General features: G+C 42.6%; 1 protein-coding gene across 1 annotated transcript; it reads left to right on the top strand.

Moving 5' to 3' along the window:
• Positions 1-25,688, top strand: LOC307082973 (uncharacterized protein). Its single transcript, XM_079746736.1, has 5 exons — positions 1-483; positions 13,143-13,448; positions 17,382-17,690; positions 18,164-18,465; positions 21,114-25,688. The coding sequence occupies exons 1-5, from the start codon at positions 120-122 to the stop codon at positions 21,375-21,377; spliced, it is 1,545 nt and encodes a 514-aa protein (XP_079602862.1). The 5' UTR covers positions 1-119; the 3' UTR covers positions 21,378-25,688.
• The last annotated feature ends 1,612 nt before the right edge of the window (positions 25,689-27,300 follow it).

Genomic DNA, 27,300 nt, shown 5'->3' with positions numbered 1-27,300 from the left:
CGCCTTGCGTTTCAATTGCTGGAGAGCCGACTTTTGTTTCATTTGTGTTCAATTTTCTTTAAGGAAGCGGGGGCGCAAAAGAAGAATGAAAGAGCTCTCAACGCGAACGGGACGAAATCATGAACGGGTCCGTGTACATTTCTTTCTTCCAAGGACAACTCGAGCCTGTCTTGGAGCAAGTGGTGCAACTCGCAGTCCAGGAAATAAGCAAGACTGTGGGGTCGAGTCTCAATTCTATGCTGCTGGAAACTGTTGTCAAAGAACAGGAGAACAAGCAACTTAAACTGCAGCTCCAGTCGCGGGAGAATGGAGGTGTTGCCCTCGACAATGGGTGCCCGATGCCCGCTAGCAGGGCGGCCGACAGCGCGGGCAGTGGCAGAACAAAGCTCGGGCCACTACCAGACTCACACGCCCCCGTCCACTGCACCGCGCGCGGCATGCCCGCAGATACACGCAGACTGGAGCAGAAAGGGCGAGTTGTGGGTAAGATTGTGCACTCCTCCGATATATGCCCCCAAACACATGCAGACACTCTCTCGTGGTACTCCTTTATTGTGCTATATACAACGCGGCACATTACGTAATATAGCAAGCGCACAACCAGTGGAGTGTGGGCCACAGAGAGCCCATACGAAGCCAAACAAGAGTTTCTTTATGCCTTTCTGACATATTGTATTGAGATATAATTAAAAAAAAAAAAAAGCAGCGCCATATGGACGGGAATAAATGTATTTCTCAACGTCACAAAACGTAAACATGAATAAATTTCATTCTATTTTGATTGGGGCTATATATACTGAAGGAAAGAAAGTTTTAACACATTGGTAGTGGCTACATCATATATCCTGTTCTCCTTCATACTTAGTTACCCTATGCATACCTATAGGCCTGTAGTAAATCTATAGGTGGATGTCTGTTTCCAGTTCGCCCAAATGAATAATTAACAACCTCCTACAACAGTATAGTTCTCCCAAGATCTTTCCCAGAAAAAAAGGACTTTCACCTGGTTTTGAATGATAACACCCTGGGTGTATATAAAATAGTTGCACACATCTTTACAATGAACAAGATAGCGTACCTTGAGTATTGAGACCAAATGTATATGTCAGTGAAAGCATTATCAAATGTGTGCTTTATGTCAGGATAAGATAGTATAGTGTATAGTATATAGTGCATAGTAGTAGTATAATTTAGTTGAGTTGCAACCAATAGATGTTAGTGGGGTGTCAATGGGGCCTTGCATTCTTTCAACGCTTGTTTGTTTTGGGCAAAAAGGAGACGACCCATGCATAGGCACAAAGGACATGAGAAAGTGCCTTAAACAAAATGTCGACACATGGTTGCACATGAACCACGGTGGAGAAGACGTGCCGGACGTCTGCTCCACACTTCCATTTCCCAACTGAACTAGTATCTGATTCTGGCACTCACATTCATCAATCATGAAACGTCTCAAATCAGAGAAAAATCGAATGGGAGCAGGAAATGTTACCCAAATGTGAATAATTTTAACATAATTAACAGAAACGCAACCGAAGGAATGATTGCTTGGGTGGAATTTTTACGAGCCAACTAGCCCCGGGCGCGCTGCCTTTCTCCCCCTCTTTTTTAAGTCTATGCTAGGTTATATTGGTCTTCTCTGCATACAGGCTTAAACCGAGAGTCAGCAGGGGGACGTTACTATTCACTTTATTATCAGGAGCGAGATTTCCCATGGTCTCTTTGTGTACACAAGGACACCACACAATGTCCACTGGCTCACTCAGTAGGGACAACATACATCCTTTATCTTGTTGTTTAGTTGATGCTTCATTTGTCCTTTACAGCTAATGTTAGATGGATGTTAAATTGACCATTATGATTGTTATTTCTGCTGTCCATATATCCTCACGCAAGTACACAGATAATACAAATCTGGTTCCAAATCTGGTACTGCCAGGTGGCAGTAATTCCATTGTTGTATAGTGCTTACAATTCAATTGGCTGAGCCCAACATAACCCATAGACCCGTCATTGGCGTCATCCAATTACCGTTGGCCACCGTAAACCCCACACAATCTGTTAGGGCAGGATACATCCGGACAAATGGTGGCTTAATAACGCACAGTCAGACATCTTTTAGACATAGCGTGATCTAAGAGGGTGCGCCGCTCGAAAATCGAAATTGAACTATGCACGCTAGATGGAGTGTTTTATAAGGACAGAACTTGTACTGTATCCAGTCAAAGACGGAGATCCCCCCCCCCCCCATCTCCATCCCCGTTCCTCCTTGTTAATGCGACCATTATCTTTACATTCTTCTGTTCGGCTTCACACTTTTTTCGCTAGACTGAAAATAACCCAAAGTAAATGTTTCCTATTCACAAGAGACAATAGTTACGTCCTCATTTGTGTTCCCTCTAGCATTTATCTCCTACAAACGTACAGCATGTGAGTTCTATGTTTACTTCATTTACTCTATCTGTTAAGTACATTAATACATTCCTTTGCTGAGGGTAAGTAAGTCAGTTTGTATCTGTTTTCAGAGCTTTTACTTGAAATTGCAGGAAACTTGAGGGTACATAGCCAAAGGGGTGGCTTTTGCGTCTTTTGAATGTCAACACAACCAAGTATGTTGAGTTGAAGTACTCAGCTTTATCACTCTCCAGGGCTGTGCATCTCTCCTTATGAGCATGATTCAGGGGTGATTGGGGCTGAAGTCGGCTCTGATCAGACTTTAACCCATTCTTTTCTTTTGTGTAATCTTGAACACTTTAATGTGCTGCTTTTAACTACAGCAATAATTAATTTAATCTAAACCTGCTAAATGCAGACCTTAAACAATGCTTGAAACATTTGTTTCATTAAGAATGACTGCGCCGTTCATTAGAGAAGTTTAGCTGAATCCATATTCCATTTGTACAGTTTATTCTATTTTATTAAAATAGCAGTCATCATGGGATGCTTTTTGGAAGGTAGAAAACAGAAAGACACAAATGTATTCCTTGAAAATATTAGTGAGTCAGCAATTTGTAGTGAGACAGCAATTTGCACAACGGTATTGCATTCTTAAGGCACAAACTGAAATTAGATGAAAGTAAATTTAAGGCACAAACTGAATAGATTCAAGTAACTGAAGCACAATAGCAAAAAGTACTGGTGGGCTTGGATATCAACAGAACTCCACTTGCAGCGCATGGGTCTGCCTCGCATTACGCATGATGCGCATATAACAGAACATCAACAAAAATATATTATGTGTGAGACGGAAATACAGTGTCTAAAACGTTTCCATTTAACATAACACATAAGCCCACCTACTGCATCCCTGATTCTTGTTCAAAGAAATGAGCATATCTACGTACTAGGGGGATAGACGGGTGCGGAGGCGATTTACAATCAAGCCCGGGAATATTGTTTTTCTATCCATACTGTATTTATTTCAGATGCTTAACTATAAAAGATTTCATTGTCATTCAGTGAAGTTCTTGCATATTTGTCTAACTTATGTAATCTATTTATTCTGAGTGTATTTATTTTTTCTCGATTAAATACAATTTTGATTTAGCCTACATGCCTCGCTGTCCTATTTTACTAATTGCTTCCCCTCAAAATATAGCCCCTGCAAATCCCAAACACGGTTTTCCCCCTAAACAACCCTCTCCCTATTCATCCTCAATTTTTCACTTCAGTTCACATCACTAAAAGGATAGCCTTATTTTCCCTTTAGAACCACCATTTACCTTTGACCTCTGCATATAACGACTAATTTCTATTGTTGCAGAAATGTATTGGTGATGGGATCCTGCGTCACGATCAAAGGGCTGTTTTCTAAATGCATGTGTGTGTATAGGATGTATGACAATTGGGTCATGTCTCAACATGTTGCCTCGGAGGAATGCAGAGGGTAACATCTTTAACACTAGCCCCTTAACTGGACCTTGTCAAGCGACTGCAAGCTCATTGAAGGACGATGTCTGGGGTGTCGGCGCATGCTTGTCAACATAGTATTTTGGTTTGCTGGTATGTAAAAGTGTTTTCAATCGAGCTTGCAAGCATGGCTCCTTGAAAACACAGAGAAGGTCCCAAATGTAGTTGTAGAAAGCCAGAGTGGAAAAATCAACCACAAAAGCAATTGTTTTCATGTGTAATTATTTTTAAAACTGGCATATAGTTAAATATACCTCCCAGTAGCAGGTGTTCATTTTGGACCTGTTAACATGGGGCCTGCTTGTTTTTAGCCCTGTTTCTGCATTCCTATTCGACACCTATTTGTATACCCTTGCATTTAGGTTTTGACCTTTTTGGGTTCCAGATTCTATTTCACTAGTACGGCCTGGCTTTGCTTTCTTGTAAACACAATCTACCCAACTCCTTCCGTTTGGTACTTAAAGAGCCCCTCTGGCTAGTTCAGTCAGGTCTTTTTGACTACTAATCCAAGCATAACTCAGCAAAGCTTCTAGCGAGCAACTAGGGATGAAATGCCGATATGTTGATATTAAGCAACTATAACTTTGTTTCAGAATTTACTCTATAAGTGCTTTTCCTCTTTCAAAATATTTATTATAGTTTACATTTCACTGCAAAACACTGGATAATATCAATGTCCTTCGCATGATGGAGAGCGGAATGCAAAAAAAATATTGTATATTAGAATTAATTTCCTCCAATTGTGTGTCATTATTATTATAAAATATATAGATAGGGTTGGGCGATCGTCACTATTTCCATATTGTCCAATCATGTTTATTCTAGATATACGGTCCGTTTGACAGGGGGGCGGCGGGAGGAAGGTGTTACGTCAGCTTCATGCAATATAGTTAAAGTTATGTGGATACACACAAAAAAAGGGTAACTTTATTTGTATTTCTATCTAAAATAAAATAGCAAGGTCTATATCAAACAATGGCTCCCTTTCCAAAAGTCTGTGTGTCCGATTAACATCAGCATAACCAATCCAAATCTTATCCATAACGTTTAATACTCTAATGGAGTGCAGAGCAAAGTTTTAGTGAGCAGCAGGCATGTGGAAAACAGAGATGCGAGGTGACAGATCCATGGAAAAAGAGACGGCAAACTGGTTTTGAAATTCACTCGTCACCCATGCTGATTGACAAGGCCAATCGAGCAGACAGTCTGCTCCCCCAGAAACATCTCTTAGTGCACAGTAGGGCACAGATTCTACAGTGCTGATGTTACCCTACAAACAGAGCACATGTCGACTTAAACTGAAGGTATCTCTTCGCTTCTCTCCCTGGTGAATGGTGATTTTGACATTCACCAACATACTGAACAATATCTCTTAAACGTTCACAACTTAACGATATTCCTGCGGTTGTTGCTTGCTAGTCCAAAGTGGTCCAGCCGGGTAAACAGATTATTAGCCAATTACTTTAAACGCGTTTGTCTGCAAAACACAGACACTATCATTGTCCCGCTTTGCAAATGAGCCAAAGCGTACGCCAGAGTACTAACTTGTCTAATCAAGCTTCTTTTGCCTTTCGGTGCACTGCGCACTAGGGGTGTAACGATACATGTATTCGTATTGAATCGGACGGGCGTCACGGTTCGATGCATTGGTTTACACAGAGAATACACGGTATAACATTTAATAAAATTGGCGTGCAAATTAATTAATGTATTGCGGAACTAATATTAGATATGCGAGTTCTTCAGGGAAAACTAATGGCGCTTTTCCACCGGAGGGTGCGGGTCGGTTGAGTTTGCCAAAAGTGGGCGTGACCCGGACTGAGCCGTATTGAGCCATACTCGTCTCTCTGTACTCCTCCGTTGGGGTACTGAGACGCCTGAAAGCGTGCCGGCAAGTTCGAGCAACACACGCCGCCCATTGATTGGTCGACAGAATCTCACTTCCGTGAGACAGGGGGATCATAATAAACAAACACATTATCCGCAAGGTATTTCTGGACAACGGCGTTGCACAAAAGTTTGCCGTCCATCTTGGACGTCCTACATTGTTGATCTTGGTTCATTGTGCGCGTTCATCTTTTTCCTTGGATTTATTAGCAGGCCACACTGTGTCGGGCTGCTATGAGGTCAAAATGCTAACGTAGCTGCCGCGGCTATCGGCATCCGGTTTAACCTCCCCCCCCCCCCCCTATTATACTGCATTATTATACTAAATAATAGTGTTCCATTGTAGGGTTCACTATATAGGGAAGGGAATGAGGGAACAAGTGAAACAAATCAAACATAGCCCATGTATTCTAAGCAGGTACACAAGAGCAAGTTAAACAAAGCTGAAAGAAAACATTAAGGAAGACAATGCAATGACAAGAAAGACCATATAGCACAATATACAACTTAATGGAAATGAAAACAAGAATAAAACGGAAAGACAAAAAAAATGAGTTTGTTCTTTCTCTTCCATCCATGAGCAAAATTAAAAAAAGCTGAGGACAAGGTGAGCTTCCCAAATGAAAGACCATGGCTGTTCATTCATCTATATCTCCATGCTCCGATACTTCCTCTGCAAATGGATGGTTTACTTTCTGCCATTATGGATCATCAGCCGTACTATAAAAGAGGCAGGAGGACATAGACGGGCCTCACAATTACAGCAAATGTACTTCTAGAAAACTACACTACTAAAAAAACATCTAGTTGAAAAGAAAAATGTCTTCTTGACCACCAATCAAAAGGTCTCGCCAGACCAGGGAGCGACCTTGGCAGTTGCTCTCCCTGATCCACCTCTCCTCCCATCACTTTTCATTCATGCTTGAGGTTTCTTTCCTAGCGGTCAGGGTGATGGAAGTAGGCCTTAAGGCAGCCGTGAAACGTGCCCAAGAGATCCCCCAAGTAGACAGTTTCAGGTGATAGGAGCGGACAGTTTCTCACGGCCCTATCTGCCCCTACTGGATGCCTACAACCATAAGGGTACTATCGCTAGTTGCTAGGCAATGCAAAACGGACAATGTAACAGGGCCGTTCAACGAAAGGTACAGTATGTAAAAAAAAACAACAACATTTACTTAACAGAGGTATTTGTGTGGTAATGTTGACATGGAATACTAACAATGAGAAGCAGAAAATAATCAGAGGGAAAAGAGGAGGGCTATCCATCTGCCATCCATCTAGGAGGGCTACATTCACAGAGTCACAGCAATGGCACATATGTACAGACATATGATTTTATCTTTTTGGAATTATTTTTCCAAAAGGTTGAGGGATTACCTATCCAACAATAATGAAGAAACCGCAAATGAGGAAGAATCTACTTCTAAATCCCAAAAATGTCTAAAAATCAAAACAACCAAAAAAAGACAAAATTACACACACTTTGCGATTATCACATAATGTAAAAGAGTAGACAACTGTTTGTTTCTAGAGAAAACCATAAAGGGCACTTAAAAACAAAGTCCAAACAACTCTGTATAAAAATCAAAGTCTGTTCAGCAATCGCTGATGACCTTCAATAATTGAGTGGCGCGTTGTAAAGATTTTTTTCACCATTGTCCCTGCACCACCACCATTGTCTATAAACATCACAGTGGCCTTTTTCACAGAATGTCTCAATCAAGTGGGAACTCTTAAAACGATGGCTTGCTCACCTAAGCTACCTGTGACAAAATGTTACGATATATCAGCACACAGCTCTTGATTCCCTGGTGGGGTTTACCCACAACGGCCACATATTCAACATCGAGCTGACAGGTCACCTGAGTTCAATGGCATCCACGTCTCTAGACCATCATTAGCATATCTTCTATATTAAGAGTACAATGGAAATGGTGCAAAATCAGCAATATATGCTCGGCAGGGGGATTTTATGGGGTGGACCGCCTAGTTTGTGTTTGCTTTCATCAGTTATTATGATTACCTTTTAGTTAACTCCTTTTTTCCACTTGTTAAAAATGCTAATATATATTCAACACTTACCAATAAAATGAATACCAACGCCTCATGAGCGAAGGAGAAAGTAAGGTTTGCTGCACCTAGCCTGGTAGTTTGCTCACCAGCTTTTTCCTACAGACAGAGCCTATCATGGAGCAGTTTATTGGAAATTTAAGTGGGAAAACAAAGCTATAATCGACAACAGTTCTAGGCCAATAACTCCACAAGGCAATGTATTCCAACTGTTTGCTTGAAAAGGCAACACACTCATGGGTTTAAGAAAAGCCGATAATGGTTTAAAGTAAATAATGCTGTAAAATAAACATACGAACAACTACAATTGAAATCTTAATGAAACTGCTAACAGGCAGCAAAAATAAATGCGCTAAATATACCAATATCAAGCTTCAATCTGGTTTTCGAAAATGTTGTTTTGGCCAACATCACATAGGACAGTAAGACCCTTTGGTTTTACCTGGATTCACTAGCCTGTCCGTCTATTTAAAAGTACAATACAGATACTATTATACTAAACTATGAGTCACATGATCTTGCTGAAATTTGTCATCAAGTCCCTTACAAAAAACGCCACCACTGTCAAGTGATTTATGGTTAGTTTCGGAAGGCAACACATGCCGATGTCCTTTAGGAAACCTGCATTGGAGGATATGGTCTGTAAATTGCAGATGTGACCCCTGACCTGAGGAGTTGGCCCCCAGTCAGACACCACCGGAAGGGATATAGAATCTATGGGGAGTTGTCACACTCGCCATTTTGTAGCCATTTGTAATACAAGGTGAGCGTAAAAAAATTAGAGGCCATTCAAATTTGGAATGTTGCACCATTTGACTCTCTTATGAATATTCCACAGCTACCGGGGCATATTGTGGTTTGAGAAAAGTTGATCATTTATCTCATCATCAAGTACAGTCCCACAGACAATGCATTGGCTCATTCCTTTAAGTCAATTAATTTAAATTGCTTCTGATATTTCCGTTAGTGGAAGGAGGTCTTGTCCAAGTTGTCTTTATAGGTTTATAGCTATTAACTTATTAACCCTGTAGTTCCCAGCTTCGGCTCAAAATCCACTCCTTGTCGCCGTCAAGGAGTGAACATTTTCCCTTCACAGTTTTATAGGCTGAGAACAGTTTGGACACCACACAATCCTGCTGACCCCGCTGCTAGCATTTGCTTACTGGGACTTTCCCTTCATTTGCCATGATTGCTTACGTACCCTTACCGCTAACTTTTTATGCAGTAGAATGGTCAACGTCAAAGGTGACATTGGTCCCTTTAGGTTCACAAAACTGTGAACATGTCCCTTAAATAGCCGTCAGGCCATATGGGCCTGACGTCAATAGCATTACACAAATGATTCAGCAGCAACAAAAAAGATGTTTGCTAAACTTGTCAGTATTTAACAATATGAGGGCTATACATCACTATTTTCTTTCTAAGAAATGATTGATGGTGCAGGGATACTAGAAAAGCCAAATGAGAATAAGTGGCCTGGCATCGCAGGTTATGTTAGTTTGTTCATCTTTTGAAAAATTAACAACAATAAATCAATTTTTAAAAGAAAAAAAAAAAATATTATATATATATATATTCCAAGTAGCTCTCCAGCCGACATTGTGCAGAGCTCAAACCATATTCCATCATGTCAGGACTTGAACCCTTGAACACATCAATGGGAACTGACACCATTATAATGGGAGAAATTGAGAGGAAATGTCTTGAAGCTACCTTCCTCTCAAACCTTTTTCAGGGGTGCTAGACGCTCTTCCCCATACGCATCGTCACACATGGACATGTTCGAGACCTCTGCTCCACATTTGCCTTTGCGCAACAGTTTACTTGCTCATATATAACTAGGCCTATAGTTTATTAGTGCATTTGCTGCATCTTCGTTTTCACACACACATGCACGCACGCACGCACACACACACACACACGCACACACACACTGCATTTGCCACACTGCAGAAGGCTGGTCTATGCTAGTTAAGGGGCCTCTGTCTTCCTCCCAGGACCTTGTTTTTTTCTTTTTAGAGTCGGGTTTAAAAATGAATGAATGAATACGTAGGCGGATTGGGATTCACCCCATTGGCAGATTGACAAGAAATGTATAGAAGATGATGCATACAAAGATTGTAAAGATGGGTTTAAGGATAGAGAGTTGGTAGAACAAGAAACAAAAGGACAAAGACTAAGTCACGTGATGGAATTAACGATGGGACATAAATCAAAAGTCTTTCCCTTCGTACAGATACATTTGTGTGATGCCACCTCCTTTCTCCTTTCCTTTCTGATCCTCCATCCTTTTGATCGTTGCAATGACGTAATATATTCACATTCCTCTGTTGTTGTAAAAGCGCTAACGTAGAGCAAGGCAGGAAGAAACTTCCCCCTGCTTTCCAGTCGCGGTGATTCTCTGGCGAATAATCAACTGACGTATCTGCGTTCAAAGATTTAAAATTAGTATGATTGCCAACACAGGCAAAAGAAAATGGCCTATAATTGGGATTCAAACCTCTGAAACTATACTAAGCCTTTTTCAGCAGGGGTGTTATCCACCACGTGAAACCGTAAATACAGGACGCTTGGGGCCGTAAGTCATGTATCTGTTGCTCGTTAAGTATGGCTTGCAAAACAAGCGGTGTGGTCCACGCTCCTATTTTGGAAACAACGCTGAGAGTGACGACATACCTGAAATGCCACAAGTTATTGATCATATCGCTCCTCATGCTGTGATGTATTTGTGATGAATTTGCAGATTTTCGACCAAGTTTTGACGATAAACAAAAGCAATATTCTGATTATTTAGGAGATTTTTTTAATGATGAAATATTAAAAGCTTATGTTAACCACAAGGGCAAATGTAGTGTTAGCATAATGTTATATATATTATAACATTATTTCAAGAGTAGAACTGGGGTTGACCTAATAACAAATCATATTTAACCTTGATGCATAGAATCGAATGATGTGAAAAATAGTGGTGTGCATGCAACGACAGGTAGAGTCTTCATTCACTTGGCTCGGCTATCTGTCTAATAATATAATGATAATTTGTCTGTAATGAAGATCTTGGTACCAGAAAAAGAAAAGTTGGCTTAACCTGAAACATATTGTGTAATGAAAGTTGTGGGGTTAATAATGACATATGGCATACCCCATGAACATTTAATTTGGGTTTAACGAGCAACGTGTCCAAATGATTCAGAAAATAAAATGTGTTTCCTTTTTTCATGCACCTTCTTAAGCAATGGCTTAACTGAGCATGCATCCGACATTATCTAACACGCCTCCAGTCGACTGTACTATCTAAACATGGGAGAAGAGCAGTGTAATCAATATGTTTTAGTGTATGCTCACTGGGTGCCTCCCAGCTGCCCTGGACTCGCTGCCCAACAGCCCACAACTGAGCAGATCATCTGGAAGGCTAGGTCGGTGGTAAAATGCCTTGCTCAAAGGCAACAATGTGGTAGCAAAGGACAAAATAATTGAGTTCACAAGCCCGTGCCTCTTAGGATTGAGAGATTTATTGATTGGTTATCTGTATATTTATCTAGTATAAACTAAGTTGGGATAATATCAAGACCTGCATCCATGGCTAATGGGGAATTACCCATTTTATTTATTAATGACAGCACTTTGCCACTCAATGATGATAATGGCCCATCATTGTATTACAGCTTTTTTATCGCCCTGTACTGTCAAGTCTGTATCTCGATGATTGATGGATTCGTCATAGTGCCCCAGGCACTAAACCACCTGAAGTACAAAACTATAAACACCTTCATGCATACCGTTGACAGAAAGGTACATAATATAGTTATGACATACACAAACACACGCACCCGGACACACACACACGCAATAACCGCCAGTATTACTTTTCACACTGTAGTTTATCCTGAGTTGGGAGCATGCTCTTGCTGAAGGGTTCACAGGGAGCTGGTTTATTTGCACAATGTCCCTAGGCCTATAATTACTGGGGCGCTAGACATGTCTTTACTCTTCTCATGCCTCTAGCCTTCTTATGAGGTGAGAAAAGGAGAGTGCTCAGCTAATCTGTCCTGGATAGACAATGGCTATGAAGAATCTTACCGTTTACAGTTTAATGGCGGCTCTTGAATAAGGCTTGGACTGTGGGTATGCACACGGCTCCACCAGGTAGCTATTGAAGTTCTCGCTCCAGGCCAGGTAGCATAATTATTTTCCACAAACGGAGCAACTGATAAAATTTACTGAAATCAGAGATACAAACTGACAATACAGACTACACAAATGTATATCACCTATTTTTATCTCATTGTAATATTTGGATTATGTTTGTGTTGTTGTGTAGCACTATTATAAGCAGTATTGGCTATCGTTTTTTATTATTATTTATATTAATATCCAGGGTACATATGTTATGCGTATTAACTTATTTGTTAACTACTTCAAATACTTTTTTATGTATTACTCTTGCTACTTGTTTCGAACATACTTTCTACTTTTTAGTTAAACTTGTCTATCTTGCATTGATGAGGAGATTTTGGAACACAAAACTTTCATCGCCAACAAGGACTGCTACCTTTTCAGTTGCACATTTAATCAATTAAGAACATGAACGTTTCAAAGAACCACACTGGCCTTGTTAGGGCTTTTAACGTGACAATTTAACTGACACTTTCCGCATTCTTAAAATATCAATGCGCGCCTCCTTATTCAACATACATTTTGGTTGAATACAAGACCCTATTTAGTTCATAATCTCCAGGCAATGCAGTTATGTGCAGCCACAGAGGAGTGCAAGTGGTTTTCCCTTCCACCCTGACGTGCTACAGGGTGATTGATTGTCTTCAAGCAGCTGCCATAGCAGTCGGGTCTAAAAAAATTGGGTTGTCTCAAAGCATTTCCATCTTCAAGACGGGCTGGTCAGCATAGTGTAGTGACTACCATGTTACTTAACCCCCCTTCCCTTCGACTTAAGCTAAAGTACTAAATAAAAAAATATATATGGGTCTATTTCTTTTTCCTTACCTCTCACGCCCCGATCACAGCAAAGTCATTTTAACAGCTGGGGCAGGCTACTCTGTAATTGCTATCAACGGGGAACCAGGCTTTTAGCACGGTGCTTTATCCTTGCTTAGGGACCCACTTTCTTCTGCCGTGAGCACCGCAGCGAAGGTCAACGTCATTGAGGATTCAGGTGCAGGCGTTCCAATGGGGTTTTGCCGCGGGAAAATGTACGCCACACTTCTCTTGCATTTCTCCAACACCGCCGTGATCGCCCCTGCTCCTCTTGTGCTCCGCAGGCCAGTTGAAAGGCGTGATGGAGCGCGTGCTGGACTTTGCCGTGTGCGAGTTGACCAAGATCGTGGAGGCCTCGTTCGACGACCTCCTGCTGGAGATCACCACCAAGGAGCGGGAGCAGAGGACCCTGGAGGAGTACCTGGGGAGGAGCACCGGACTGGGAGGAGGCGCACCAGGGGACAGGGGGAGCAGGGGCGCAGGCCGACGACGGGGGTCCAAACACTCTTCTTCCTCACCCAGCGGCTCGGAGGCCACCCGAGAGGATCTGGCTGACGTCGTCGTATCCACGGAGACGCCCGAGGCTGATGGTGAGTGGAGGGTAGGGTAGGGATGGGTCCGAACAAATCGAATATTTGAATATTCGTTCACCAGAGCCAAAGCAGATTTTTTTTACATTTGTACCGGTAAAGCAAATGTTCAATTCAGATAAACACAAATGAACGGACCGAACACACAAGCATAAGCCGAAATATAAATATGTATGCATACAACACAAACAAACAGCAGCAGTACATTAATGAGCGGGGAGGGAGTCGGACATCATTCAACAGTGCATTGTGTGAGTTAGGTAGTCAATATATAGTGTTATAGGCCTTTTCTGTTGGTAAAGGCTAACTCATGTCAAAGTCCCTCTAGAGTTCCACATGGGCACACTCTAAGAATATAAAAGACAATCTAAATAGAGGTATAGGGCCTCTGCAGATATGCGGAATAGAGCTAGTGTCTGCTATAGGGGCTTGACTCCAGTCAGAGAAGAAAGTAGCTCCAAGGTAAACATCCCACCATAGATTGAACAGAAGCTCTATTCCCCTTAAAGTGACAGTGACCTACCTTTGTGAATGTCGGCACTAATTGAAAATTTGATTATTCGTTCAAACCACAGACTGATTATTTGATCATAGAATGGACAAGCAATCAATAAATCAAATGTATTGACAAAAAGAAGAGAATAATGTGGTATCTGCGGCTGTCGCAGGCCTGTAATTATCCCTTCCAATCATTTGAATTTGGCTTTCATGATCATGATAATCCTAGCTTTAACTTCAAACAGGTTTAATGTTGCTAGAGAGTTTACTGAAGATCGGGGCTACCAACAAGGATAATTATAAAGAAACATGGTCTCCTTTTAAGGGCCATTGTAGACCAGAATTTGGTGTATTTGTTCATGCATTTAATTGACTTCCTGTCCCTGTATTTAGTCCCAAACATTTCTGTGCTACGGAAACAGACAATTGGCGGTGGGGGAAACCTTTCTCAGAAACCACCACAAAACTGAATTAGTTGTGTGAAATACCGAGCACATACCAAACAACACTGATGTAATTTACTTGCGGTCAGTGTAATCTGCCATCAGAGTCCTCTGTCTTAGGTTAACTTAACTGTTCTAAGCGTTCTTAACTGTTTATATAGATGGATAGAGAGTAGGAAAATGTTTTATTCTAGGAATTCTTATCCAAGCCAATGTAATTACATTGATGCTTACATTTGGCTGGGAAATTTGTTTTCTTCAACCAGTCCAATGAAATACAAAGAACATACGAAAAAGCAATCTACAGTAGGCACTATGTTTCGCCCCAAAATAAAGTGAACATTGATTACGTAAGAAAGAAGTTTCTTTCGTAATACAGGAAAATATTGAGCACTTTTCTACAAAAGCGTCGTGCAAAGACATGACATGACACATTGGGCGGTCAAGTGTTTATCCTCTGAACATCTGGCAATGGTGGAGAGAGGGGTGGCAACCTAGCAGTTTATGGTGTGTGCCTGGTCATACGTTTGCTTTTACTGGTTTTTATTTCTGTATCAAACATCAATTGAGGTCTTGGATGTTGTAAAACATTACCAATGCTCTTCCCAATCTTGACTGTATACAACGGTGCCATCTGGTCCGTAAAGCTGTGGCCAAGTTCTGTTTTATTGAAATGTGTTTTTGTGAATGTGGTGTTTTTCGCAAATCTCTTTCTCTCAACACATGGGATAGATTGTCTAGGACAAAGGGAGGAAAATCCTTCTTTTATTATTGAGATATCAAAAGATTTAATCTATCAAAATTCATGACTTGTGGAATAGGGTTGATTATTCAGGGTAATCCGTATCTGCGCACTTTACGTGACATTTTCCATAACAATGAAAGCTGGTAGAGCCTTTAATAAAGAATATAGCCTGCTTGCCAAGCTTTTCCTCCAGAATGGCTAACTGGTGTTCGAAAGGTTGATTTTCCGGCAGTGTGTTTTCCCAAGTAGCGGAGACACCATTACTTTTATCGGTTAGTTTAAATGGAATATCTGTATTGAAATCTCCCGGATCCCCTAAATGCACCTTCTATGCTATATTGGCTGATAATGAATGGGGATTTGCTAATATGATGTTAATCTCTAAATCTATGACCTTAAACTGTCAACTTAAGTCTATATTGTGTGGCGACTAAAGGTCTCCAGGGTGAAAAGACAAGCCTAGTTTGAACATACTTTGGTAATAGCCCATTGTCCTTGACTGGTCGGTTAGAGTGCTCTGTTGATTGCTACAAGAACAGGTGTAGCCTGCTACTCGCAATGGTTATGTAGGTAACGGTTGGGGAAATGGGGTCATCCAGGACGCTGATGATGTGATAGGGTTATATCTAATAGATCCATGGGTTATTAGCCTTGCTTCGCCAGATGATATGCAAACTGCAAACTGGAATTTTTCTGTTTTCGCACCGCAGTGTTGATTATTGTACCGACAGCAATATATTATTTCCCTGGTTCTTCTGACAAATGTGCTGTACTCGCTTCTGATAAAAGCGTCTGCTAAATGCCCTAAATGTAACCTCTCTTTAGATTTCCAAAGGGTGCCACCAACTGGCAAAAAATATCTCTAAATGCAATTGGATAGGCCTACGACCAATCATAGCAAAGAAGAGGGTGACGCAGCACTGAGTGACGAAAAAACATCTTTCTTTTCAACAAAAGTAATTTGTCGACCGTCCAGTTTGTGTCTATTAGCGTAATCAGCAGACGGTCCTACATCAGCGGCAGTCATCTCTGTCTTTACGGCCCTCTGCACCATCATCGTATTCATCCAGCCTTATATTAAAGAAACAGTTATGATTGGTCATAATTCGTCTGGTTCCCAGGCCTGGATAATGTATGTTATAGGTTAATTTGCTTCAATCAATCTATAAGCCCCCTTACGGTTTAGGTGAAGCCTAAATAAAAGTGGTTAAACCAAAAATGTGACATGGAAGAAGTAGTTTGACTGCCTCGCTTAATAGGGTCTTAAATCGCCCCTGGACGTATGTATGTATGTGATTCAGCATAGCAAACTGAGCTATTACGAATGCAGGCTTCATTGTGATCTTTTTACAACTTCCTTTTCCTTGCTGTTCTCCATGCATTTTGCTCCCGCACCTTTTGTTCTTATTTCCACACTTAACAACCTTTTACTTTAAGGTCTTGCTCAGGTTTTTAACTGCTGAGTAGGAGTTTGGTTAAGATCACGTTGAACCTGTTTTGTTCTCAGGAATCCCTTCTTCAGTTTTCCTTCACACTTCGGTGGCCTCCTCCTCTTCGTCCTTACGTTCCTTCCTTCCTCCTTCTCCTCAAACCTCCCTTATATCACCGTCCTCCCTCCTTCCTTCCTTGCTGATTGCTATCAAGTCATTTAGCAGACCCTTTTAGCCAAAGTTACATGGTTGTTATTTATTTTATAGGTGGGCATCTTGCTCTGGGATTCCTGTATGTTGGCTGTTGGCATTGATGATTACAGATGGGAGTCAAAGACACTACATTCTCCTATATATCCTTATCCATTCGTTCTTTTTTGCCCTGATGTTCCCATAACTTTTTCACCTTGTGGATCTTTCTTAGACCTGTGCTCAAAGGGTGAGTAAATGCCCGTTTTGGCAGGAGAACTTCCGCCTGCAAGTAAAAACAAATAGAACGTGGTTCTGAACAATCGAAAAGGTTTTAGGATGGGACTGAACCATTGGGTTCAATAGGAGCGAGTGTGAGTGGGGGTACATAACGGACGGCACACTCGCTCCACCTAAGGTGCGCAGCCAATAGAAAACGGCCAATCTGGAAACACGTTTTTAGCTGGAAGTAGCTGACTTCTTTTATTATACCGAGAATTTCCCCCCCAACAACCGAATACATTCAAGTTCAAAAACACTCAAATGTTGTTCAGCACTTTTCAACTGAATAGAAGTCACTTTTGGTGTTTACTGACCCCCCCCCCCCTCCCCCCAACTGCCTCCTCAGACCCAGACCGGCCGGCGGTGCTGTCCATGTCCCACGACTGGGTCCCCATCCTGGACAAGGTGTTTGGACAAAAGTGGTGCAGCGACATCTGGCAGGTCAAGGAGCTGGAGGTGGTTCGGGGGAAGGGCCCGGGGGGCGGGGGCCCGAGGTCTGTCACCTCCCCTTTCAACCTGGTCCCTGTGGACATGGAGCCGTCCCCCACCTTACCCCATCAGGACCCCCGCTGGACCCCCCTGGAGGACATGGAGGTCCTGTCCCCGGACGACAACAAAGCGGGGAGGGGCCATGACCGAGCCGTGAGCCCCGCAGGTGAGCTCTATGCTCTAGGTCATGTCTTCATGCAACTGCCATTCAAGAGACAGGATCTACCTAGACGTATGTGATTGACGACGATGATTATGAGGCAGGATAAGGCTGGCACTTCCCTTTTTTTTAAAGTTGCAGTATTCCCGAAAGTGTCACGTTATAGTCACTCTGCTGACTGGAGAAACAGCTGTCTAGCACCGAGGTGATCAGAAACAGCTGTATCAAGACGGATGAAATATGGCGACCAAAGGGCGGTTGATTAAATTCTCGTGCTATGGCAGAAGCCCGGCGGATGTTTCATAACCGGTTCGGTGACTCAAGCCCGGACATTTTTCCAATAATATATAACTGACCTGAGGCAAATCCCGGCTATGAAGAGTGCTGAGCAAACGTTATCGCCGTGCTCCCCGGGTCTGCCCCCACTTCTCTCGGTGCCTCGCTCCATCTCACCCCTTTCCTCTCTCGCTCTCCCTCAGAATCCTTGCGCCGCCGGTCCTCGGCCTCCATGCTCCAGCGCCTCCTCACGCTGCCCGCTCAGCTGACGGAGGAGGACGACGACTGCGGGGGCCGCGAGGTCGAGCCCGCCCACTCCATCTCCCTCAAGGTGGCCGACATCCTGGACGCCCTGGCCCCTGAGGGCGGCGGGGTCCGCAGTGGCTACGACGGAGGGCCGCGTGGCGTCTCGTCCCTTTCGACCAAACAGGGAGAACCCCAACCGCAGCAGCAGCAAGCGGCGGTGGTGGTGGTGGAGGAGGAAGAGGAGGAAAAAGGAAGGAAGGTAGGTAGGCGTCAGAGGAAACAAAAGACTTGTGTCCTACGTTCAGTCTTTTCATTCGAAATAAGTTTGTATGGGGGGTCGTATGGGGGTATGACAATGGAGTAAGGATGGTAAGCTGCGACCAAATATTCTCTTTCCACAGTGGTGTTCTTTCGGTGACTATAGGGCTCTGTGCCCGACGAGAACCTGTGGAGAGAACCAACGGGACAAACAAGACATAGACGGAACTTATTATGTCATAGACAATGGGATGCCATTCAATATGCACCCCCCGCCACCCATTCATTCTCACTATAGCGCTTTGCTTCCAAAGGGACTCGTATAATTCAATTAGCAATGAGAGAAAGAAGCACACACACACGCGCGCTGCTCTCCAAGAGACAGTAAGTCACTGGGCTGGCTCTGAGGAGCCATAGAGCCGGAGGCCGTAGCTCAAGGTAATCAGCACCCAGTCAAAAGCAACAGAGCAAGGACATCAGTCCCAGCGTTGGGAGCGAAAAGTGTATCATAACAGTGAAACAGAGTCGAGACTCGAGCACACTGAAGGCAAAAACATGTAGGCTTCAGGTGAGTTCCTCGAAATAATGGTTTGCATGGGAACTCTCACACAATGAGGTGAGAGACCGGTCAGATGGATTCCAAGTGGGAAGTGAAACTCCTGGGATGACTCGGGCGTTATTGTTTGTTTTTTATCCCTCAGAAGCCTCTGAATCTTTTCAAACCAAAGCCATGACTGCAGTTCAAAAAAAACATTGTGCCAGTTTCAAAGGAGGCCCAGGCACAGCTGGAGCCCATTTACAGAGCTGTTTCGGGTTTCAACTCATCTCAACCCTTTAAAGCAGGTTAATTGAACCTATAAATCAGGGTTCGAGGCTTATTTTCTTTTGGCCATAGCAGGAACCTCTTAGCCTGACATCGCCAGACCCTTATGTGTCTGGCCGCAATTGATAGACCCTCAACAAAGCAGAGCAACGAAACGTGTGACACATCAGCGGCAGCCATCTTGGTTGTTTATAGAAGATGCCGCAACAGCGCTCCCATAGGTCGCTCCTCTGTACCGTGATCATATTCATCCCGCCCCATATTAAATAAACAGTTTTGATGGGCCAGGTCATCTGTTAATCTGTCTGGATGGGAGGGGGGCCAGACGCATATGCCATATGAGCTTGCAGATTCGTCCGGTTCCCAGGCTAGGAACTGCTTATTCATGTCATTTTTGGTTGGACAGAGTAGGTGTTTCTTAGTGAGCGAGTTGCTCTCTCAAAGACTAGTTACAGAGAAAGTAAGTCCTATCGTATTTATTCAATCATAAAGATGTGAATCAAAACACACATTTAGCATTAATCAGTATTTTGCTGACTTTCAACATCCAAATTGAATAAGTTTAACTTCCTCAACTTTGTGATGATGCAACGCTTTTATCCGTCACGTAATAACCAATATTCCGGTTGACTATACGGTGGATATGTTGCCACATCCCTCCCCCTTACATAAAGCCTAAAACATGCCTAAACACAGCCAGCTTAGCGTGCTTCGACATAATCCAAAGGAACCACCAACAACCAAATAACCTCCAACTTCTCTCATGCTATTATATCCTACTATAGTCAGTTCATTGTCATGTCACAGCGGTAAGATAGAATCTGAATGCCCTTTCCCTGACAACCTGTGCCTTCTAACTACAGAAGTGGGCTTTTGATGGATATTCCTGATGAAGAGGCTAAATCTACTTAATTATTTTGCCTTCACAATGTGACCGTTGAGAAAATGGTTCCACATCATATTATCAGCAACGCTAAATCAGAGGCTTTGACCCTCAGCAGGAAACCAGTGGATTGCCTACTCCGGGTAGGAAATGAGTCCTTAGCCCAAGTGATGGAGTTCAAGTACCTCAGGGTCTTGTTCGCGAGTTAGAGTATGATGGCGTGAGATTGGCCGGAGAAGCAGAGGGCGGTATTGCAAACGCTTTAACGCACCGTTATAACGAAAAGAGAGCTGAGCGGCAAGGCAAAGATCTCGATCTACCGGTCGATCTTCGTTCCTACCCTCACCTATGGTCATGAAGGATGGGTGATGGCCGAAAGGACGAGATCGTGGGTACAAGAGGCCGAGATTGGTTTTCTCAGGAGGGTGGCTGGCGTCTCCCTTAGGGATGGGGTGAGAAGCTCAGCCCTCCCTGAGGAACTCGGATTAGAGCCGCTCCTCTGCTCAGAAAGGAGTCAGTCGAGGTGGTTCAGGCATCTGGTTAGGCGCCTCCCTAGGAGGTGTTCCAGGCAGGACCAGTGGGGAGGAGACCTCGGGGTAGAGCCAGGACTAGGTGGAGAGATTATATCTCCACACTGGCCTGGGAACGCCTCGGGACCCCCCCGTCAGAGCTGCTCAATGTGGCCCGGGAAAGGGGAGCCTGGGGGGCCCCTGCTGGAGCTGCTGCCCCCCGCGACCCCACCCTGGATAAGCGGTTTGAAGATGAAGATGAAGATGACGATGAGGGTCACATTTGGTTGATTTTTAACAGAACAGAACTACCAACCGGAACTGCCACGGAAACGCGTTGTTTTCAGATGGGAAAGTATCTCAAGAGTGAGTGTTGTGGGCAGAAGTACTTCAACAAACTGTTTTTTTCCCTATCTCTCTCTCCCCCCCTCCAGAAGAGGAGGCGGCTGTGGTTGGAGTGTGACGAGTGCGGCCGGCGGTTCAGCCGCGCCTCGCTGCTCAAGACGCACCGGCAGACGCACGCCGCCGACGCCGCCGCGGGCGAGCCCTCCGCCTCCTCGCCGGGCGGCGGAGACGAGAGGCCTCCATCGGCGCTGACCGTCCTGCGGTGCTCCGGGTGCAGGAAGCACTTCTCCTCGGCCGCCCGCCTGCACAGCCATGTCCAGAACCAGCACCCGCCCTCCGGGAAACGGCCCTGAGGCCACGGGCCGAGACCACGCGACCGGGGGGGGTCCGGGCGGGCCAGACCTGAAGAAAGCCGAGGACTGTCGGGAAGCAGGACGGAACCCAAACGGGAAGAAAAAGAAATGCAACGGGTGGGATAGGAGAGCCGGATCTGAGCCAACCATCTGTCAGCTCAGATTGGTCAGATTGACTGAACAGATGAACACGAGTCATCACATTTGATTGAGATTGGACTGGAATAAGAGGGAGGGACAAGCCAGAGCAGGTCGATTAATCGAGGGTGGAACCATCTTTATTGACGCAAAGATGTTAATCGGCAGAAACAAACAATACTACAACGCACATAATATTAGAAACCACAATAATGCTTATTTGCTTTCAGTGTTGATGCTCTGGTATGGATATATAGTACCAGGGATCAATACTGCTACTGTAACGGATCACCGAGGGACCACTCACATAACCAGTCAATAAAATGTGAAGTTTCCAGAAACGAACAATAGAATGATTATTACTACAATACCAATAACATATCAGAGCCTAACCTGAGGCCCAACCGTAGGAAACCGAGTGAGTCCAAACCAAAATGGAACCCATAGCAATACATGGGATGGATTGTGATAGGTAGAAACTTGAATACAGGAGGGCGGTAAGCAGAAACAAAACAAGCACGCACAAGCAAAAGTTTCGAAGGCTGTATGGTTCTCTTCACGTGGATGCCATTTGAACTCAGCTGACCTGTCAGCTCCATGTCGAATATGTGGCCGTTGTGGGTAAACCCCACCAGGGAATCAAGAGCTGTGTGCTGATATATCGTAACATTTTGTCACAGATAGCGTAGGTGAGCAAGCCATCGTTTTAAGAGTTCACACTCGATTGAGACATTCTGTGAAAAGGGCCACTGTGATGTTTATAGACAATGGTGGTGGTGCAGGGACAATGGTGACAACAATCTGTACAACGCACCACTCAATTACTGAAGGTCATCAGCGATTGCTGAACAGACTTTGATTTTTATACAGAGTTGTTTGGACTTTGTTTTTAAGTGCCCTTTATGTTTTTCTCTAGAAACAAACAGTTGTCTACTCTTTTACATTATGTGATAATCGCAAAGTGTGTGTAATTTTGTCTTTTTTTTGGTTGTTTTGATTTTTAGATATTTTTTAGATTTAGAAGTAGATTCTTTCTCATTTGCGGTTTGTTCATTATTCATGGAGAGGCAATCCCTCAACCTTTTGCAAAAAGAATTCTAAAAGGAGAAAATTCAAAAAACACCAAAAGATGTAACTGAAGTGTGCATTGTGTCTGTACATATGTGGCATTGCTGTGACTCTGTGAATGTACATCACAGGTTTTTTTTCTTTTTATATCTACATTGTTGCTTAACTTTCAATTTAATAAGGGACTGAGGCAATGCAGATACCTTTGGAGGGTCAAGTTGTCTATCGATTTTATGTAAACGTAAAACGATGGATAGCCCTCCTCTTTTCCCTCTGATTATTTTCTGCTCCTCATTGTTAGTATTCCATGTCAACATTACCACACAAATACCTCTGTGAAGTAAATGGTTGTTTTTTTTCATACTCGTACCTTTCATTGGAATGGCCCTGTTACATTGTCCATTTTGCATTGCCTAGCAACTAGTGATAGTACCCTTATGGTTGTAGGCATCCAGTAGGGGCAGATAGGGCCGTGAGAAACTGTCCGCTCCTATCACCTGAAACTGTCTACTTGGGGGATCTCTTGGGCACGTTTCACGGCTGTCTTAAGGCCTACTTCCATCACCCTGACCGCTAGGAAAGAAACCTCAAGCATGAATGAAAAGTGATGGGAGGAGAGGTGGATCAGGGAGAGCAACTGCCAAGGTCGCTCCCTGGTCTGGCGAAACCTTTTGATTGGTGGTCAAGAAGACATTTTTCTTTTCAACTAGATGTTTTTTTAGTAGTGTCATTTTCTAGAAGTACATTTGTTGTAATTGTGAGGCCCGTCTATGTCCTCCTGCCTCTTTTATAGTACGGCTGATGATCCATAATGGCAGAAAGTAAACCATCCATTTGCAGAGGAAGTATCGGAGCATGGAGATATGGATGAATGAACAGCCATGGTCTTTCATTTGGGAAGCTCGCCTTGTGCTCAGCTTTTTTATTTTTGCTCATGGATGGAAGAGAAAGAACAAACTTCAGGTCATGGCTGGTACACGGCCAGCAATTTTTTGTTGTCTTTCCGTTTTATTCTTGTTTTCATTTCCATGAAGTTTGATATTGTCCTATATGGTCTTTCTTGTCATTGCATTGTCTTCCTTAATGTTTTCTTTCAGCTGTGTTTAACTTGCTCTTGTGTACCTGCTTAGAATACATGGGCTATGTTTGATTTGGCTCACTTGTTCCCTCATTCCCTATTCCCTATATAGTGAACCCTACAATGGAACACTATTATTTAAGGAATAAGTATATGGGGAAGTCGGGCATTCATTTTGCGCAGTCCATCGACTTGATGTGAATTAGTCGAACAACCTGACACCTGAACAATGAATGTCACCTCGTGATAGTTAATTTGCATAGGAACCTGTTTTTGCTATTGTCTATTGGATGAATCCAATGGCCATGAAAGCTGCAGTGCATCATGGAATTTATTGGGAATTTGCATGTGCATCGTTGTTCATGTTGCTCATTTTACGATGCATTTTGAGTATTAAGTCGTGCACTATGTGGTAAACTAGATTTGTACACTTCACATTTTGGACAGCACTGCAAAATGGTGAGGCCCTATTTATATAGTGAACAGGTGGACCAATTCAAACAGCCATGGAGCGTGTAGAGCACTAGCAATCAAGGATGTGTTTACAAATCACATTCATTCATTATTGTTACATGTTTTTTGTCCTAAATGCAGTGAGCTTGAAAGCTCCCCCTTTAGTTCTGTGACGAGGAGCACTCATCAAATTACTTTTTTTGATTTTCCCAATGAAATTAATATAAAGTGACTGACATTGATTCAACGTAATCGACCACAAGGTTACAGAATGTGACCCACCCAGCGATAGTAACGATTAATCTTGTGATTGAGCTTTTAACAAGCCCCAATGTTTGACAACATTATGAACTTTAAAAGTTCTCCCCCCTCATTTAAATGTCTATCTTCAATATTAGCCTCTACATTATGTAGCATTCAGGTTTATTTATAACTAAAGACAAACCATGCCACAATAGAGAGATAACTTAAAATGATAAATCTTATCTTATTTATTTTTATCTGAGACTTGAGACTTGAGGATGAGGACATGAATGATTATCATTCATGTGATTTGGTTCTATTATATCAAAACATGAGGCGCTACAAATATATTTATTTATACTGCCCCGTAGTAACCAAAGTTTAAGTTTGGGTTAAATTGGAATAAGAAATTTGTTGGCAGAGTTCAAGGGAAAGATTAATGATTATTATTTTAAATATATATATTTTCCTTTCTATAGACCTGATTTGACCTGCTTATCTGGCCAAATTGCGGACAACTCCTCCATTTTGTTTACATACAGGTCCTAGAGTCTTTTTTAATTTAATTTTTCAATATTTGAGCCATAAAAGCCTGTTATTAGAATTTGCAACTGGGGAAAATGCGTAATAACATTGTTTGACTATTTGTATTTTTAATTATGTACGTATTTGATGCTTCACATACACGGGACAGTGCTATTCCATCAGCTGTTGGCCAAATATGAATAGCCAAGCAGAGTCTTATACATGTTGCTATAGCTCCCGGTCGAGGTGTACGTTGTACATTGGAACATTAGTCGTCATGGTTAAGGAAGGGAAGATTGTTACCATTTAACCCATTTTCCAACCAGTTTTCTTTTCCAGGCTATTAAATCGCTGGAGATACCAGAATATGTGCTGGCACTGTTGTACCCAATTATAGTTGTGCTTCAGGTGTACTACATGTTTTTGTGACTTGTTGTAGCAACATGTCCATTCTCTTGTCTTCTCTTTGGCCTGTATGGTTCATTGTTACAGTGTGCAAGGGAGTCGGGGTGGAGGGGAGGAACAGTCTCTAGTCTTCATGTATCAAAAACATCATGTTTACACAGGCCTCGTGGGTACTCTGTCGTATGCACCGTATGAAGGGAGATTTGAAATGGCGGTAGAATACTGGAAATGGCAATGGGGTTTGTTGTGTATTGTTTGCATTTTCAATGAATTGTATGAACGTTTATGAGGAATAAAAGGACCCTTTTTTGGGGATAGCTCATTCGAGGAAGCATCTCGAAGGCGGAAACCCCTGAAAGATGTAAAATAAGCTTTCCTAAATAAAATAACGGACAACAATACGATTGATCTCAGTTTTTTGCATCACAAACGTGGATTTCTATGAAGATCTGTCCCACAGTAATTCTTTTGAGGTGGTGTTAGTCATTGATGGATGCATTTGTTGGTGCAAAGGAAGAATTATACTGCTCTGCTGCACTTATTATTGTCTGGCGAAATTACATTGTCCTGCTCTTTTTTTTATCATGAAGGAAAACTTATTTTATGAATTGTGATCCTTCACATTTTGATGAACTAGGAGCCGCCTATAGTGGCACTGTGGGATGAAAGGCAGCATTATGCATGGTTCACAATTTCTAAACCTTAGCTGTAACTTTAACATGTCATGTGTCATGCAAAATAAGAAATAAGGCACTAAAAAGTGGTTATTGGTGACCCTCTAGAATGTACGTGACATTATCGCCCCCCCCCACCAAAAAAAAAACTACACTTAAATTGTGTGTGTGTGTGTGTGTGTGGGGGGGGACCTCTCATGCCTTATTCTTGACCAGAAGGGTCAGCGTTTCCGTTTGGCTTCATGCCTGCACAACAAGCACATTTGCCATCAAACAAAGGTCCCCACCTATGGTTTCTCATACCTCGGTTCACTTTTTTTGGCTGTTAGGGGACACATTGACTCCCTGAATGGGAAAAATCTTTAGGCCTCAAAAGATCAACAAAGCAACATCAGACAAGACTAAAGAACAAAGCAACATCAGACAAGGTGGTGCGTATTGTTTCCCACCCTTTTTTTTTGCACACTCGAAGATATGTAAGCCCATTCTAAAGAAAGAATGAACTGCTTATGTAATTTTTACAAATGGAAAAAGGATGCACCCTGGTGGCTTCATGGGTCCTACCAGGATAAACCCCTGATGAAACCTGCAGGACAGTAAATCCTGCTAAACACGCTATCGTTGATTAAAGTACAATTGTAATGCATCTGTTAGCATTAACATTCCGTGAAGCGAAATTCCTACTAATAAGGCAGTGCAGTTTAGCGAGTTATGGGTACATATTGTTTTTTTGCATTTTGCCCTATTGGTTTAAAAGGGATACAATTCTGGGTGAGGCACGTAGTCGTACAGAAATATGAGCTCAGTAGACCGGCTATCATGCTGTGGGATAATTACTCAATACTGTATAAAATATAATGGTATGTCAGTATAATAACAAACAGTCTGTATGATTTTCCTCTTTTGTTCAACAAGGCGAAATACTGGACTCTTGAATTGTTTGTTATGGCTGTTCGATGTAGGCTTACTTTATATGTCAGAGAACACCATTGAATGAGGATTTGTTGGAATCAAATTATACTTTTTTAAAACGTAATATATTTAACATAGCTAGCTGCAATGTTAAATTTTAATGATCATCTGTATTGAAATATACTTTAAAAATGCATTTAGCTCAAGAAATGTGATAGATGTCTATTTATGTGATAGATGTCCACATGTTTTCTTCAGTTGCGCTTCACTTCCAAAGGATTGACAAAGGAAGGGAGTAGGTTCCACAGGCTACATTGAAGTCATTTGACAATATTTTGTGTAGGCCTAATTCATCCAATGATGAAAATAGTCCAAAGGGGAAATAATATATATTTGTGCTTGGCTTGACCATTTTTTCGTCCCCAGG

The sequence above is a fragment of the Pollachius pollachius genome, assembly GCF_949987615.1.
Source record: "Pollachius pollachius genome assembly, chromosome: 11".
NCBI lineage: Eukaryota > Metazoa > Chordata > Actinopteri > Gadiformes > Gadidae > Pollachius > Pollachius pollachius.
The sequence above is the reverse complement of the archived record's forward strand: the minus strand, read 5'-3'. Positions and strand labels throughout refer to the sequence as shown.

Bases quoted from the DNA above. Each gene is read 5' to 3' on its own strand.
- LOC307082973 (XM_079746736.1), top strand. From the start codon at position 120: ATGAACGGGTCCGTGTACATTTCTTTCTTCCAAGGACAACTCGAGCCT. The intron at 484-13,142 runs GTAAGATTGTGC...TGTGCTCCGCAG, and splicing joins GCAGAAAGGGCGAGTTGTGG to GCCAGTTGAAAGGCGTGATG. The intron at 13,449-17,381 runs GTGAGTGGAGGG...CTGCCTCCTCAG, and splicing joins GGAGACGCCCGAGGCTGATG to ACCCAGACCGGCCGGCGGTG.